Here is a 15,028-nt window from a genome sequence, read left to right on the forward strand (position 1 = left end):
CATTAATTTAATAAACAACATTAAGCATTAATTTTACCTGTACCCAATGATTCTCGTTAACAAATCCAATTGCTAGTAAAGACTGCCCAAAGGTCTCTTTCGATGGTGATTTGTTTAGCGGGAAAAATGTCATATTCAGATTACGAGACAACGACACCAATATGACATTATATAGTGTTGCTATCACGTAACCCAAGTCTGGTAAAGACATCCACTTATCTTTTCCTTGAGCACCCAATTTTGATATTTTCAATGAGTTCCGCACTGATTCAACATTGTCATCAAAAACATTAGAATAAACATCTTTATGTAGACCAATCTCTTTATCCAATTGTGATCGAACTAAAGCCCAAGATTCTTCGGTCCAACCTAGCAATGCTGCAATTGCACGAAACCCACAATTTCCATCAGCCACAACATCTACTATGTCCTCAATATACGGACGTATATAAGTAGGAAATTGTGTCTTAAAAGAATGTTGAGATGATTGAGATTGTTGCCTTGCAGAACGTTGAGATGATTGAGATGGTTGCCTTGCCTTTGCAGATTCTTGAGAGGCATCAACATACTCCCAATATGAAGGATCACGAGGAGTATCAAATTCTTTTTTCTTTTTACCAGCTCCTTTGGTTCTCACTTTCTCTGGTGGTGCAAGTATTGATGTGGTATGTGGAAATACAACTTCACGCACCTTTGCCTTGAATATCCTTTGACTTATAATATCGTGTGTCTTCATGTACGCTTTCATTGCTTCCAACTCTTCAGAAAAGTCATAATCTGATAAAGATTCTTCATCCTCTAATTCATGTGCAATGCTTAACTGTTTCCAAAAATCATGAATGCTATCTAAAGGGATAGCATTACCATTTATCTGCAACTTAGCCAACTCACAAGCACATGGTAATCCATGAGTTGTTCTAATTGAACAACCACATTCTGTTTTGTTAGTACCTACAATCTTCACCCTTTCCAACTATTTATCAATTTCTTTCACACATTTTCTTGATACACAGTGATGTAGATTTTGAAAAAATTGTGAATTATACCCGTGCTCAACGTCCTTGATGGTTTTCTGAAAAGAAGATTGAATGATACATATTTGGTTCTTCAACATCATATTCACTGCATCCCAACTTTTACACAAATCACCAAAACTAGTTTGAAGCATGTTTTTCAATCTCCAATGAGCAGACTCAACTCTACAAATAAATTAAATAACACAAATTAAAACAAATCACATAAACTAGTAAATCATGTTTGCTAAAATAACACAATTCATATTTTAAAAATACTTGTTAGATGTTGTGTTCCCCTAATGCATCACTCTATTGATCCAAACGTTGACAAACCTTTCTTTGTAAGGTGTTAACCATGAATCTTTCACATAATCAACAAAAAGAATAATATCGGCACACAATAGCTCAAATTGTTACAAATGATAATCACACTCTTCCACACTAGTCGAATAGACAATCTTTTTCCATAAATCTATTACTTCTTCTTGTCTATCCTTTTTGACATATTGTTTGCATTTTGCCCCAACATTTTTTTCAATATGAAAACGACATAGCAAATGTATTGAAGTAGGAAACACAACACTAATCACATTCATCATGGCAAGATCTCTATCAGTCACAATAACTTTAGAAATCAAAGACTCGGATTTGAACAACATTCGTACATTTTCAAATGCCCAGATGAAGTTATCTTGTCGCTCTTTTTCCAAATAAGAAAACCCAACTGAAAATGTCAAACTAGTAGATGTGACACCGACTATTTCAAGTAATGGTAACCGATATCTGTTTGTTTTGTATGTGCTATCACATATCAAAACAAAATGAAATGTGTTTAACAACTTTATACAATCAGGATGCGTCCAAAAAATATCTCTCAAAATATCAGAATTTTCCTGTCTTCTTGTCCAATGCACATAATTTTCTTGTTGTATTAACTTCAACAGATGCTGCATTTCTGTGTACGAACCTCTCAATGATGATCGATAAGTACTCCTTGCTTTATATATTTGACTGGGAATAGTGACATTGGTTTCATTTCTCACTTTCAAAGCATTTAGAATGAATCTGGCTGCAAGCTTATACTTTGTCATATCATTGACAAATTTCCTCTCTTCTTTGTTTAAACGCCCCAAATAAGAATGACTGGTTACAGTATCAAGTAATTTATGATTGTGTGTCCCACAGCGAACACTAATTTTCCATCCTTCACCGACACTTAATGGTACACATCTGAGAGTAAATGGACAGTTTTCCTTATGAGAGCAAGTTACTGATTTTTTTGATTATGAATTATATCTTCCACCTCTTTCGCATCCCAAATCAATTTGTCTTTTCTTCCCATAATTCCGTTTGCTTTATCTGATCGAATGGTAACAATTAAAATTCCATTTTGTCTTCCAATGGTTTTTGCCCATTCAAATACAGCTTCTGGAGAAGAAAATACCTACAAAATACGTTTCAAATAAAACATTAACTATATCGCTATAATAAAAATTTAATCGGTGATGAATCATCAGTAGTAATAATAATACCTGATCAGTGGTGAATTTTTCTGTAGAATCTATAACATTTTTTGAAGCAGAAGCATCAACTCTACTCATACCTAATTTCAAAATTAGTAACAAATTTAATTAAAAATAATATTCTAAATATTGAATTTTAAAAAAAAATTAAAAATAATTTCTAACATAAATATTGAATTTAAAAAAAAATTAAAAAACATTTCAAAACTTTGACTTATTGTAAAAAGTTCGAAATCTGATTTTCGAAAATCTTAAAAATTGGAATAATAATTTCAAAACTTTTGTGGAAAGCCAAACTTTCGAAGAACAAATTTCATTTCGAAATTTCTAAAATTCGAATATACATTTTGAAAGTTTCGTGAAAGGCTAATTTTTCGAAGCATTATTTTATTTCGAAACTTTCAAATGCAACCAAATATTCGAATAATGTCCATTTCGAAAATTTGGTGTTTATCCAAATTTTCGAAAATTTGTATTTTTTTTGAAAGAAATTGCATTTCGAAGGTTTTAAAATTACAAAAGTTTCGAGTAACTTACTGAAGTGCATTTCGAAACTTTTAAACTTTCGAATCCTACATTTTTTTTCAAAATTTTCGAAGGTGGTGGGGTGTGAAATCAGAATGGTAATTTTTTTATGCTTTTATACTGTTTTACAGAGGGGTATAATAGTCTTTAAAAAATACTGGGGGGTGGCAGGTAAAATTGGGGGGTGCCTGGTACAAAACTCTATCCCCTTCTTATTTTTTAAAACTCATTTTCTTTTTTAATGTTATATAAAGAGAAAAAAAAATACTTTAGAGATAAAATATTAAATTAATATTAAATATTATAAATAATGAGTGAGATCTAATAATACATCATTACCGTCCAATTTATAAAAAAAAATGAGGATAAGATTTTAACCTTACTCAACCATAATATACAATGTAGTAACTACCCTTTTGTATAAATATCTAATTGATTGCAAGTCATAATGTTTGCTACCTTTGCAATGTCCAATTATCTATTTTTCGATCTCAGAGTAGACACATAAATAAATACCAATAGACCTAATATCACATATTGGTTCATTCTAGCATGACCATGTATTTCTACAATCTTACTCGATCGAGAGGCCCAAGATATAACTTCTGTTATGTAGGAGAGACATATCTTATTTGTATCACTAACACCCCTCCATATCGTTTATTGTAGACTCAATAGCCACCTTTATGATTGTTCTGTTTGTAGAAAATATTTGATGGTCTTAAAGCCTACAACTCTCCATGTAGTGGTCGTAGTGAATTCAAGTTGAAGGACTACTCACTATGGTTTCATGATAATTGTTAATGACACTTACACAACAATTATTTAGCATTCTCATGACTAGTCAATCCAGTATAAATATTACTCTTAATATTTATACCTATGTGACTATTTGACATCTCATATCCATGACCCTTAAGATTTGATTATCAGTTTATTCACATAATAGTCTAAGTGTATTATTGTCGTCCTAATTAACAATGACACTTTGACTACATATATTTTAAAAATAGTATTATAATGTTCAATATAGTCTCATGATCAAGTCACACTTGATATTCTATTGAACAAACTATCTATTCTAAGGACTTTTTCATGCTATATAGTCAATAACATATAAAATAATATATATATATATATATATATAATTATACTATTGTATAAAACTTTTGCATGCGTGTGTGCAATCACAAGGCATGTGATATGTAGCGAAGTTGGACTTGGCTGCGCATTATTATACACTCAAAATGTAGCACAATTAAGTCATGGACTTTGGCTTACAAGATAAAATAGTGAAAATAATCGTACGAATAAATAAATAAGAGTTCTTCTATTTTTATTTTTAAAAATTTGTGTTATTTTTATTTAGTAATATATATATATATATTTATTTATGATTTAACCTCATGATATGAAATATAATATACGAAATAAATAAATAAATTGTCAATAGGGCTTACACCAACAATTAATCCATGACGTAATCATGATATTACACCGATCACAAGGAAATTTCTTAGAAATTTCGGAGAACTAGTAAAGTCAATGGAACAAAGTTTAATTTTTGGAACACAACACAACCATAAGTGAACACAGCAAAGAGTGATAGTTCTCACCTATTAAAGAAGGAATGACTAGAGAAATTCTAAGATTATCGCTTAGATACATGTAATATGGATCAAACATGACACTCCAATAGTTGAGATCGTTGGTGGTAGTGAGAGTGAAAGTAGAACCAAGAATGAAACTTTCATCGTTGGAGATAGAGGTTGAAGACATGGCAAAAGAACCAAGACAGAATTGATGCTGAAGGTGAAAATTGGGGCAAGAAACCCTAAACAATGATGCACAAAAAAAGAACAAATTATGGAAGAATTTTGGAATGAAAGGATTCTATTGAGAATTGAAGGATGAGAAATGTATTTAACTATATTAGTGATGAAGATGATGAAAAACAAAGGAGGAAGTACGAATCATACCTCAATTTCTTTTATTAAATTGATCACTTATTTACAAATTAACTAAAAGAGTAAATCCTTATATATATACCAAAGGTATAATTTAGAAATCAAAACTAACTAGAAACAACTCTTAACCAAAATAATAACAAAAATAACTAAACCATATCAGAAATGTAACTAAGGTCAAAACAATAAAATTAACGATCACTAACAATAACTTTTTAAGATATATATCATCTATTACATACAATATTTATGATATGGTTTAGGGTCCTACCACTTATATATATCCCGATGTCCTACCACATTTTCTATTCATACCTCTATTTTATTTCTTCCTCAACCATCTCAAATATATATATATATATATATATATAAATATAGATATAGTTATTTGAAACTCTCCAAAACAAACTCTTAAGTTTTTGAACGAAGATATGGTGTTCAACCTACTTATATGTTTGTTCTTAACTTTATGTAATGATCTTCCCAACTCTTCATGACCCAACAAACCCAATTGAGTTTCACTAATCATTAAAGTTTATAGAAAATGTCTATCAAAAAGTGGCGGATGTACCGGAGACTATTTTCATAGATGGTCCACCAATAACCAATGTTTTAAAAAGTTATATAAAATTCTAACAAATATTGACGATACTCATATAAGTGAGCAATCCTTCTATTGTTTACAACTGACACAATAACTCAATCGATATTAATTTAAAAAAAGTGTTTCTCTAAACTCAACACGTTGAACTACTATCAGTTAGATTATTGTTTTGATTGTAAAGATATAGAAAGATGTTAATTTATAAAAGTTACATTAATCCACCGTCAACCAACCATTAAAGTGATCCACATTAAATGCTTTAATAAAAGTTACTAGAATATTTGAATGTATATGGTTAGCATATATCTATGTGGGTTGAGACCAGTGTTATATTATATCATTGCATGCTGATAAGTTGCTATTGATTTGAAAAAGAGAGTGAGAGAGAAACCAAAGAATTGGTCAATAACAGCAGTGTGAAGAATGGACATCTTATCTCCATTTCTATGAAAGTGATCCCTTAAATCCACCATCAATTCATCAACGAAGAACTTTAGCAAATTTGTCTTCCCAAGTGCAGCTGCTCTATAAACAGGAGTTTCTCCAAGTTTATTTCTCATTTCTAACAATGGCTGAGGAAACTGTTCTGACTCTTCTTCCTCCTCTTTCTGCAATATACTCTTAGCCATTTCCACTTCTCCTGAGAATGCCACTTCATGAAGTGGTGTGTTATCCATGTCATCTCTCATCCTCAACACTTTTTGTATTTCCAATGGATCAACCAATGATAGCATTTTGTTGTAAATTTCTTTACTCCCACAATGTGCTGCATAATGAAAAGGAGTGTTATGGTGTAAATCAATTTGTTTGTTTAACAGATCTTTGTGGTTTTGGAAAAACTCAAAAAACCCTTTCCAATCATATCTTTTTGCCAACATATATGGCTCTTTCATTTTTTCAATTGAACCTATGTGCCTCATCGTCTCTGTCTCTCTAGTGATGGAATTCATGGTTGAAATTAATATGTATCTTATATATCTAAATATATGTATCATGCTTGGAAAGGAATCACATGTAACACAAGATAAAAAATAATATATGTTTTTTAATTAAGCATATGCCTTGCTTAATTAATCTATAAAGTGCATAAGCTAGCCAGATCACTAGAATCATTAAAGTTAAAGGTTTTCTTTTACTTTGGAACATTATATTTGTTACTCTATAGTGCTTGTAATTGTTGGATCGACCTTGTCAATATACGAATACCGTATAGCCTCTAAGATTTATGTTGGACCCCATTTTAAGTGTTCCCTATTAAGGAACTTAATAAAGTTATCATGAAAATAATATGCTAACAAAATGTCATATTCAAATATAGTAATAATGTCTTGAAGTTTTACAGTCAATTATTTAAAAATCTAAACAATATTCTTTTCTATACAAAACTTTTTTTTATTCCTAAATAAGTGTCCTTAATTGAAAATAAATTATATTGAAATGAGTACAAGTGATACAAAATGTTCCATCATGTGAAGTCTTTATATAAGGCTAACAAACTAATTACCAACTATTAACTAACTATATCTATATTAATCCCTATTGGGTGGAATTTTAGTGCACAATAGGTATTTCAACCTGTTGCAAATACTTTAGTACTAGTTCTCCTATTGTTTAACAGGATGCGATTTCAACCCGTTGCAATTTTAAAATTTTAATGGTTACTAAAAAAAATAGCAAAAGACAATTTATAAATTTACATGCAGATCCATTCTTCATACTTAATCTACAATCTCACTATATCCTAAGTTGATCCTAAGTTGTTACATTTCTTAAATTTGTCATCAATTCCTCCTAAGAGAGTAAAAGACCATTCTCATGACTTGTCTATCACATTTGCAAAAGATGCACTCTTCAACTTTTTTAAATATTTAAAATTTTGAACAATTATAATCTGTATGTGATTAAAAAATGACACTTGACATTTGACAATACTCATACTTTTTTCTTACCCACCTTTAGTTACTAATATTTGATTGTCTTCATAAAAATTATCGCGACACACATTACCTACTCTAGTTTATTAACATTGTCTGCACTAGTAGTTTATAAGATTTGAGTAGTGAAACCAACAAAAGTAATGCTTGTTCTTCATTTTGATATGTTTCATGCATTCGGAAGTCTAAATATCTACTTATTGAACTATTAATAGGACCAAACACATTATTTTTCTTATCAATCGATTGGTTACTCTCTTTCAATCAAACTTTGTGTTCCAACAAATCTAAAAAGTTCATTGCAGAAGTTTTCTTTTAAAGAAGTCACTTTATTTTGTGGAGCAAGTGCACTAATTGAATTGTACTCATTGTTTTTTCTGTTAAAGAAGTCACTTGGTTTTCAAAGACCATGCATATAACAAAGACTTGTATTTTGAGAGTGGATATAATTATCTTTCTTTAACATGTTAATCTTCAAAGAGAACAACAAAGCAAGTATTAGTGTATGGTTTTTGTGTGCTTAAATTAAGTATTTTCTACTTGCAACTACATATTTCAATACTTTGAGTCAGACAAGGACCACAAGGTGTAACAATCTAATCCCTCTTATCGATATTATTATTCACGATCTTCTTGTCCCCATTTTCCATCATTGAAAATTAGCGAGTTTGTCTAGTTCAATTGATAATGAGAGTGAATTAACCGTTGACTTAACCCCTAGGAGTTCACCTTTTTTGTAAACACTCGATCTCGACACTCTTATTTATGGTCTTCCCGTCCTCTATTTCTTGAAAATTAACTAATTTTTGTCTTACGTGAAAATCGAAACTATGACTTAAGAGTTAAGTTTACATACATTTGGACCTACTACTAATTGAGGTGCTTGTAACATTATAACCCCTTTAAACGTCAATTTAATTGTCACATAAATGTTGATTTTCAACGGTGAAAAAAATACATAGTATTAATAAGAGAGATGAATTTTAGTAAAAGTGAATAAATCACAATATATAACATAAATGAATGTCTAAAACACCTCATTGGATTTCTTTATAATCATGATTAAATAAAACTAAAACTAAAGGCCAATGAAAACATTATTATTTGATCTTTTAGCTATTTTAATGTCAACTATTCACTTTAGTATATAATTTTAATTTTGATTATTAAATCAAATGTAAATATTATAATAAATTATGAGTTTGTTAAAATAATACTTTATCCAGAATAAAGTACAAATAAATATAATAATTAAACCATTATATGATAATGAATAAAAACTACGTTTCACACATCTTAAAATTTATGTAAAATAAAATAATTATTATAATCTTGATAACAAAATTATTTTAAAATAAATTAAAAATCAATATAGATATTTTAACAACTCAATCAAAATTAAAAATTATAATAGTAAGTTATTGATAACATTTAATTATTTTCATAATATTGATATAATTTACATAATAATATCTATTAAAACGCGTTACACTAAATTAAAATTATTAAAATGTTGAGTGTTATTTTTCTACCTTAACTTGAGATGGTTTTCTATTAAAACTAAAAACCATATAAATAGTTTTGTTTTCTCTTTTTACTCTCGTTACTTACTATTCCATCTACCCTTTCACCCAAAACTCCAAAACCATCCTCACTTTGCCATCACCCACCTTCCGGCACCGTTTTCCGGCAACACGGCACCGTGCTTCATTCATTCTCAATCGATTAGTTTTGGTTCATTTCTATTCATCCTTACCAAGTTTTTTCTCTTATTTATTCTTCTTTTATGCTGTTTCAATGGTTGTTTTGATTGTTTTTTTTGGTGTTTTGTTTCATTGAATTATTGTTCTTCTATTATGTTATGTTTTTGAAACATCGCCTACTTTGTGGAGGAGGAGAAGGGATTTTTTTCAAAAATTGTGACTTGATTTTTTTCTCTGATTTGAGATTGATTTTCATGTGGTTTTTTAACTGTAGCCTTGAAATCATGACTTGCAAATGATTTTTTGAAGAATTTTGATTATAATGAATAAATTATTACTGTTTTTGCAAGAAAAAATATAATGATCACGAAGTTTCATTTTTATAGTTAGCTTAGGGCACCAAATATCGTAGGACCGGCCCTGTATCTGTTAGTCTGTGTCTCAGGCTCTAAATCTAACATGAGTTTTTTTTATTTGGGTTGAGGATCTCAGATCATTTTGGATTGACAATCTTAGGAACATAGAACTAAGAAAGATTGGATATGGCAACTAGACGTGTTCGTTACAGCTCTCTTCCCACAGATGAGGATGATTATATTGGTGATCAAAGTAGGCCATTTGACCCTCGATTTGATTACATGCCGAAAGCCTTGGAAAGAGTTCCCTGGAAATCTATTGCCCTTGCAATCTTCCTGTTATTTCTTGGTACAGGACTTCTGTTTCTATCATACTTTATTTTCACTGGTCATATGGGTGGAGAACGGTCTCAAGCTTATGGACTTTTAGCATTAGGAGTTTTGAGCTTTCTCCCAGGTACGTTGAAGTCCCAGAATGTTGTATGCATTGTTTATGTGTGCTAGGTACTCTGATTTAATTAATATAAACAACAAGGAAATTAATTTTGACAGTTCTTTGAGACTGCAAATATGCTGTTGGATAAGTCATGTTTGTTGACTGCTATACATTCAGATCCATAAAGATAATTTTGCTGAAGGGCTTATAGATTTACAATCAGAAAAACTAACCAGTATACTGCACTCCAACTTTCTAAATGTTCGAACAATTTGGTGAAATTGATGATAGTAGATTCAGTTAATGACTAGCAGAGAAATAATTGTAAATCATAAATTACATAATTACACAGCCTCCTTGTATGCACCATCATCTTTTCAATGAATCATTAAGAACTGTTCCAAGGTAATGGGATGATACACAAGATCCTTACCTAGATCTGTACATAGATTGTTACATGGAAATGTTTCTGCTTTATTATGTAGAAATAAATTGCATACTGTTTCTGAAGTAGAATTGCAGATGATAGGCATACAATTATAGATCCCAGATCACATGTCCCACCACTTTAAATATACCACCTAGGATTAAAGTGTCATTTATAACAACCCAACTCTTGACGGAGTGAGGAAATGGAGTGTACTTGGGTTCAAAACCATGTTCCCGATGTCCACACAACACTTACATACGTTTTACCAGTATGTTGTGTTCTTGGGACATGTAGCAACACAACTTTGTTATTTTTTTTTTGGAATAGCCAATTGTAGTTATGTTAGTATTGTTAATAATTGTTAGTGTTATGTTGAGGGTGGAGATAAAACCCGTGATCTCCTTATTACTCCACTCCATAACTGTCTCACCCCAGCTACCAAAACGACTTTATATCCCCACTAAACTTTGTTAAATAACACTAATTTTTTGGTGTCATAATTATTGTTGAAGTGGGTCAGGAGCAAATGGGCATGGAATGGGGGCAGGTGATCTCCATCCCTATAATTATGGTCACCACCATTACAAATAAATTATTTCTTTCAATCATATTTATTTGTGAAATGATGTTGCTTGACATGATTTTTCACCTGTTTTATTTGTTCATTAGTTTTAAATGTGTTGCTACTTTTTGTTACTGGATGCACCTCATTGATAGAGAATACATTTTAATTTGTATCTACCATGCATCCTTTCTCTGATTATCAGCCATTTAACTCTGCTCTGCTTAACTTATCTGTCATGAGGACTTTTTGTTGGCTTATATACCTTGTATTATTTTCTTGTTACAGGCTTTTATGAGACACGACTTGCGTATTATGCATGGAGGGGCGCCAAAGGATATCGCTTCTCTGCCATCCCTGATTACTAGAGGATTTGAGTTATACCTTCCAAAACTCTCAGTCATGATGATCAGATTTGGGTGCAACTTATTTGTATGGTTCGTATAGATTAAATAAAATTGTACAATGGGGGTTAGAAAATGAGGTAAAAAGATTTAGAAAGGATATGCATTAGAGTTTTGTAAGATTAGAAAATAACTTAAAAGTTTAGTGTGAAATTGTTGTATTAAGCATCATTGCCTGTTTTGTTCCCTTAAAATGAGCTTATTTTAATTATGTGGAATCAACATCATACTGAAGTTTGCTTGTTACAAGTTTTGTCAAGGATAGTAGTCATTGAGGTTTCCTCTCTTTCTAAAATTTCCACTGTATTAGGGAGTAATGTTCTCAGGCCAGTCATTCTTCCCTCCACCAAATTAAATTTCTTTCTGTATAATGAAAGGTAGCCTTACAGATAAAGGATGTATACTCTGTGGCTTTTGCTTGAAGATAAATGTTTATTTTGGTTATCTTTGTTTTGGCTAAAGAAATACTGACATAGTTTAAAAACTGCATTTTTCTGTAGTATATGATGAAAGTGAAGAAATTCCTAATCATGCTTAGTTGAATTACAATCTCATGGAATAAAAGATAAGCGCAGCCCATTGAACCGTTCAAGTCATCTAATTTTCTTTATTAAAACAAATAAAAAGGTCGACTTTTTGAAAGCCACATAAACTTTTTTTAAATTCCATTTGCAGTTTCCACAATCGCTTTCATTCATGTAACATTCCATTAAATTATCCAGGTCTTAGCTCAGAAATATCAAGATATGTAACTAGCCCATTTTGGTAGGGCGGGATAAGGTAGTCCATAGTTTAATAAGTTTTCTACCAGATCATAGTAAAATACTTCGAATTAGTAATAACAATGAATTTAATAAGTTTGCCAGAAATTTAATTCAGTAGTATTTTTTACATATTGAACAAACATCGGTTGGATCAACCACCACTAAAATAATAGTTTGTTATGGGATTATTCTGATGTAAATTTTTGTAGTGGGCTGCACAATAATATTGCTCTTCATTCTACAAGAGGAAGCAATCCAAGTTATTATTATTTTTGTTGCAAAAAAGCTACACAAGAGTAAGAGGATCAGAATAAAAAGTCAACTTATTGCTTTTTAATTTGTTTTTTATACAATGGAAAAATAAGTATTTTATTTGAATAGCATGATTCTTCAAGACACAACGAGTGCTACACAAGAATAGAGAACAGCCACATAATATTCTTTTATAGACTTAAATATATAAGTAAAAATTAAAATGTATTTAATAATTTATTTATAGTATGACATATCTACATGCAAATTGAGTCTCTATATGGGGACTCATCCAAATTACAGCTTGAGGTGAAAATAAGTTAAATCTGATTAGATTCTATAAGTATGACTCTAACTTATTTTAAAAATATTAAAAAAAATGTTATAAATTTTATGAATTAATACAAAATATAAAATTTAATATGATAATAATAAAAAATTTATATTATGTTTGATTAAATAAACCTTTAAATACTTTTTCAATTGCATGAAACCTAATTTTTTATTCTAAATAAATTCTTAAAAAAATTTAAGCCTCGTTAATTTAAAATAAATCGGTCCTGACATAGTCCTATCTTATATTAGGCCATATACCTATCAACAAGCATGACTTAGACCCCTGATTACAACCAACCCAATAGGAGCAATTGAACTTATCTTCTCTTAGAATAAAAGGTCAAATTTATTTACGTTTTTGTCCTTAGCTAAGCAGATGATAAGATAGCCTTGAAACATAATTATTATTAGGACTTCATCAGCACTAGAGAAAAAAAATTGGATTTCACCCTCAACCTTTTGAGATAAGATAGACTAGATAGTTTAATTTTTATGATTTTTAAATTTATTGAATTCCGAGTTGTCTATTTTTCTCTAACTACTACATGATTGAGATATGAATAATTGCCATCATCAACTATCAATAGAATTTATTAGTAAATATCATTTTCTTCTAAGTTATTTAGTACATTTATGTGAAAATGAAAGTAAAACAAAGGAAGAAAAAGAGAGAAGTGTAACTCATTTTTCTTGAAATATTTTTAGTTGGTAAGACCCTTACCTATTAATTCGTTTTGCAAAAAATGTTCTCTTTTGTGTAACTAAATTAATATAATTCCGTCAAAAATATATTGGTTAATATAACTTATTATTACACAACATAAAGCACAAAATTGTGGCCGGCTTCAAATTATCCTATCCAAACTCATATTTGCAAGGCTATGATAAATCTGTGTTCCAAACATGCTAATGACAAAACTGAAATAATAGATTCTTCTCAGTCATTCATTTTACCAAACCTCATTTTTTTTCTGTGCAATCTGTGCAAGCCACATGTTCACGAATGGGAAACCTCATTTTTTTTCCCTTTAGAAACTATCGTCCTTAATATATTTTGATAACAAAACCTCGTCCTCAAAATATTGTTCAAACTTTCAAGAAAAAGGAAAAGAAATATTATTTGCAGCAAAAGTGAAAAACACAATGCTAAATAAATCAATAGCAAAAAAACCTTTTATTATTAATTTTTATACATAAATGAAATGATAAATAAATTTACACACAACTAAAAGATCTTATATTTGAATTCGAAACATAATATTTAATTTAAATTTTTTGACATTTTTCAATTTAATTCATCTTACAAATAAAAAAAAATAATAAAAAAACAATATTTTTATTAAATATTAATTATTCATAAAATCTTAAATAGTATTTTTGGGATATGGGTAGGGATGGGAATAGGCTAGGCCGTCCGTCAGGGGCCTATGGCCTGACCTACTTATGGTCTGACCTATTTAATAAAAATGATAGACTTAGGCCATTTTTAAAGCCTATTTATATAAATAAGTCAGACTCAGGCTTATAAAAAAGCCTATTAGGCCTGACAGACCGACCTATATATATTTTATTATTTATTAATATTATTTATTAATATTATTTATTATTATTGTATTAATAATATTATTTCCTATTTTAAATTCTATCAATTAAGCAATTACTCAATAAGCATTCCATATTCAGTAGTTGCTCCATATTCGGTAGCATTCCATATTTGGTAGTCATTTCATATTTGATAGCTGTTCAATTAGTCAATCACTCAGTAGTCTTCCATATTTGTTTAAAAGGTAATAATTAGTGTGTTTGTTTCAGAAAAAAAAAAATATCTATTATTTGACACAAAAAATTATTTTGTAGGGTTTAAAGGATGTTTGTTTCATATTTTTTTAAAATTATTTTAAATAGGCTTCCAGGCCAGACCAGACTTTTAAAAAGTCCAAACCAGACCGAAAAAAAAGCCTATAATAGGCCGTAGGTCAGACTTATGCTTAAAAAATAAATCGTAGGTCAGACTCAAGCCTTTCAAAGCCTGATCTTGCGTGACCTATTCCCACCCCTAGATATGGGACATGTGTTAGCTATTTTTTATTTTTGTAAAAATAATATTACTATACTTTTAGAAAAATACAATATTTTATATCTCATGTTATTACTTATTCGACAAGAACACAATATTTATAGAGATTAATTTGATGTGTCGATAATATATATATATA

At 29.9% G+C, this 15,028-nt stretch overlaps 2 protein-coding genes across 3 annotated transcripts; one reads left to right on the top strand and one right to left on the bottom strand.

Moving 5' to 3' along the window:
* Positions 1-5,967: 5,967 nt before the first annotated feature.
* On the bottom strand, positions 5,968-6,585 carry LOC140918744 (uncharacterized). The gene has a single exon (XM_073363539.1). It carries the CDS (start codon positions 6,583-6,585, stop codon positions 5,968-5,970), a length of 618 nt encoding a protein of 205 aa, XP_073219640.1.
* Positions 6,586-9,142: 2,557 nt separating this feature from the next.
* LOC101497999 (uncharacterized) lies at positions 9,143-11,719 on the top strand. Of its 2 annotated transcripts, none has more exons than XM_004509977.4 (3): positions 9,143-9,303; positions 9,765-10,085; positions 11,345-11,719. In XM_004509977.4, the coding sequence occupies exons 2-3, from the start codon at positions 9,815-9,817 to the stop codon at positions 11,422-11,424; spliced, it is 351 nt and encodes a 116-aa protein (XP_004510034.1). In that variant the 5' UTR covers positions 9,143-9,303; positions 9,765-9,814; the 3' UTR covers positions 11,425-11,719. The 2 variants fall into 2 exon arrangements, with proteins under 2 accessions (XP_004510034.1, XP_004510035.1); XM_004509978.4 differs by having other exon boundaries at positions 9,789-10,085.
* Positions 11,720-15,028: the final 3,309 nt, after the last annotated feature.

This window comes from Cicer arietinum, chromosome 7 (genome assembly GCF_000331145.2).
Source record: "Cicer arietinum cultivar CDC Frontier isolate Library 1 chromosome 7, Cicar.CDCFrontier_v2.0, whole genome shotgun sequence".
Classification (NCBI taxonomy): Eukaryota; Viridiplantae; Streptophyta; class Magnoliopsida; order Fabales; family Fabaceae; genus Cicer; species Cicer arietinum.

What these genes read in the sequence shown, in the direction of transcription:
- LOC140918744 (XM_073363539.1), bottom strand. Translation starts at nt 6,585, where the DNA reads ATGAATTCCATCACTAGAGAGACAGAGACGATGAGGCACATAGGTTCA.
- LOC101497999 (XM_004509977.4), top strand. Translation starts at nt 9,815, where the DNA reads ATGGCAACTAGACGTGTTCGTTACAGCTCTCTTCCCACAGATGAGGAT. An exon ending in AGTTTTGAGCTTTCTCCCAG is followed by an intron (nt 10,086 to 11,344) that starts GTACGTTGAAGT and finishes TTCTTGTTACAG; the next exon opens with GCTTTTATGAGACACGACTT.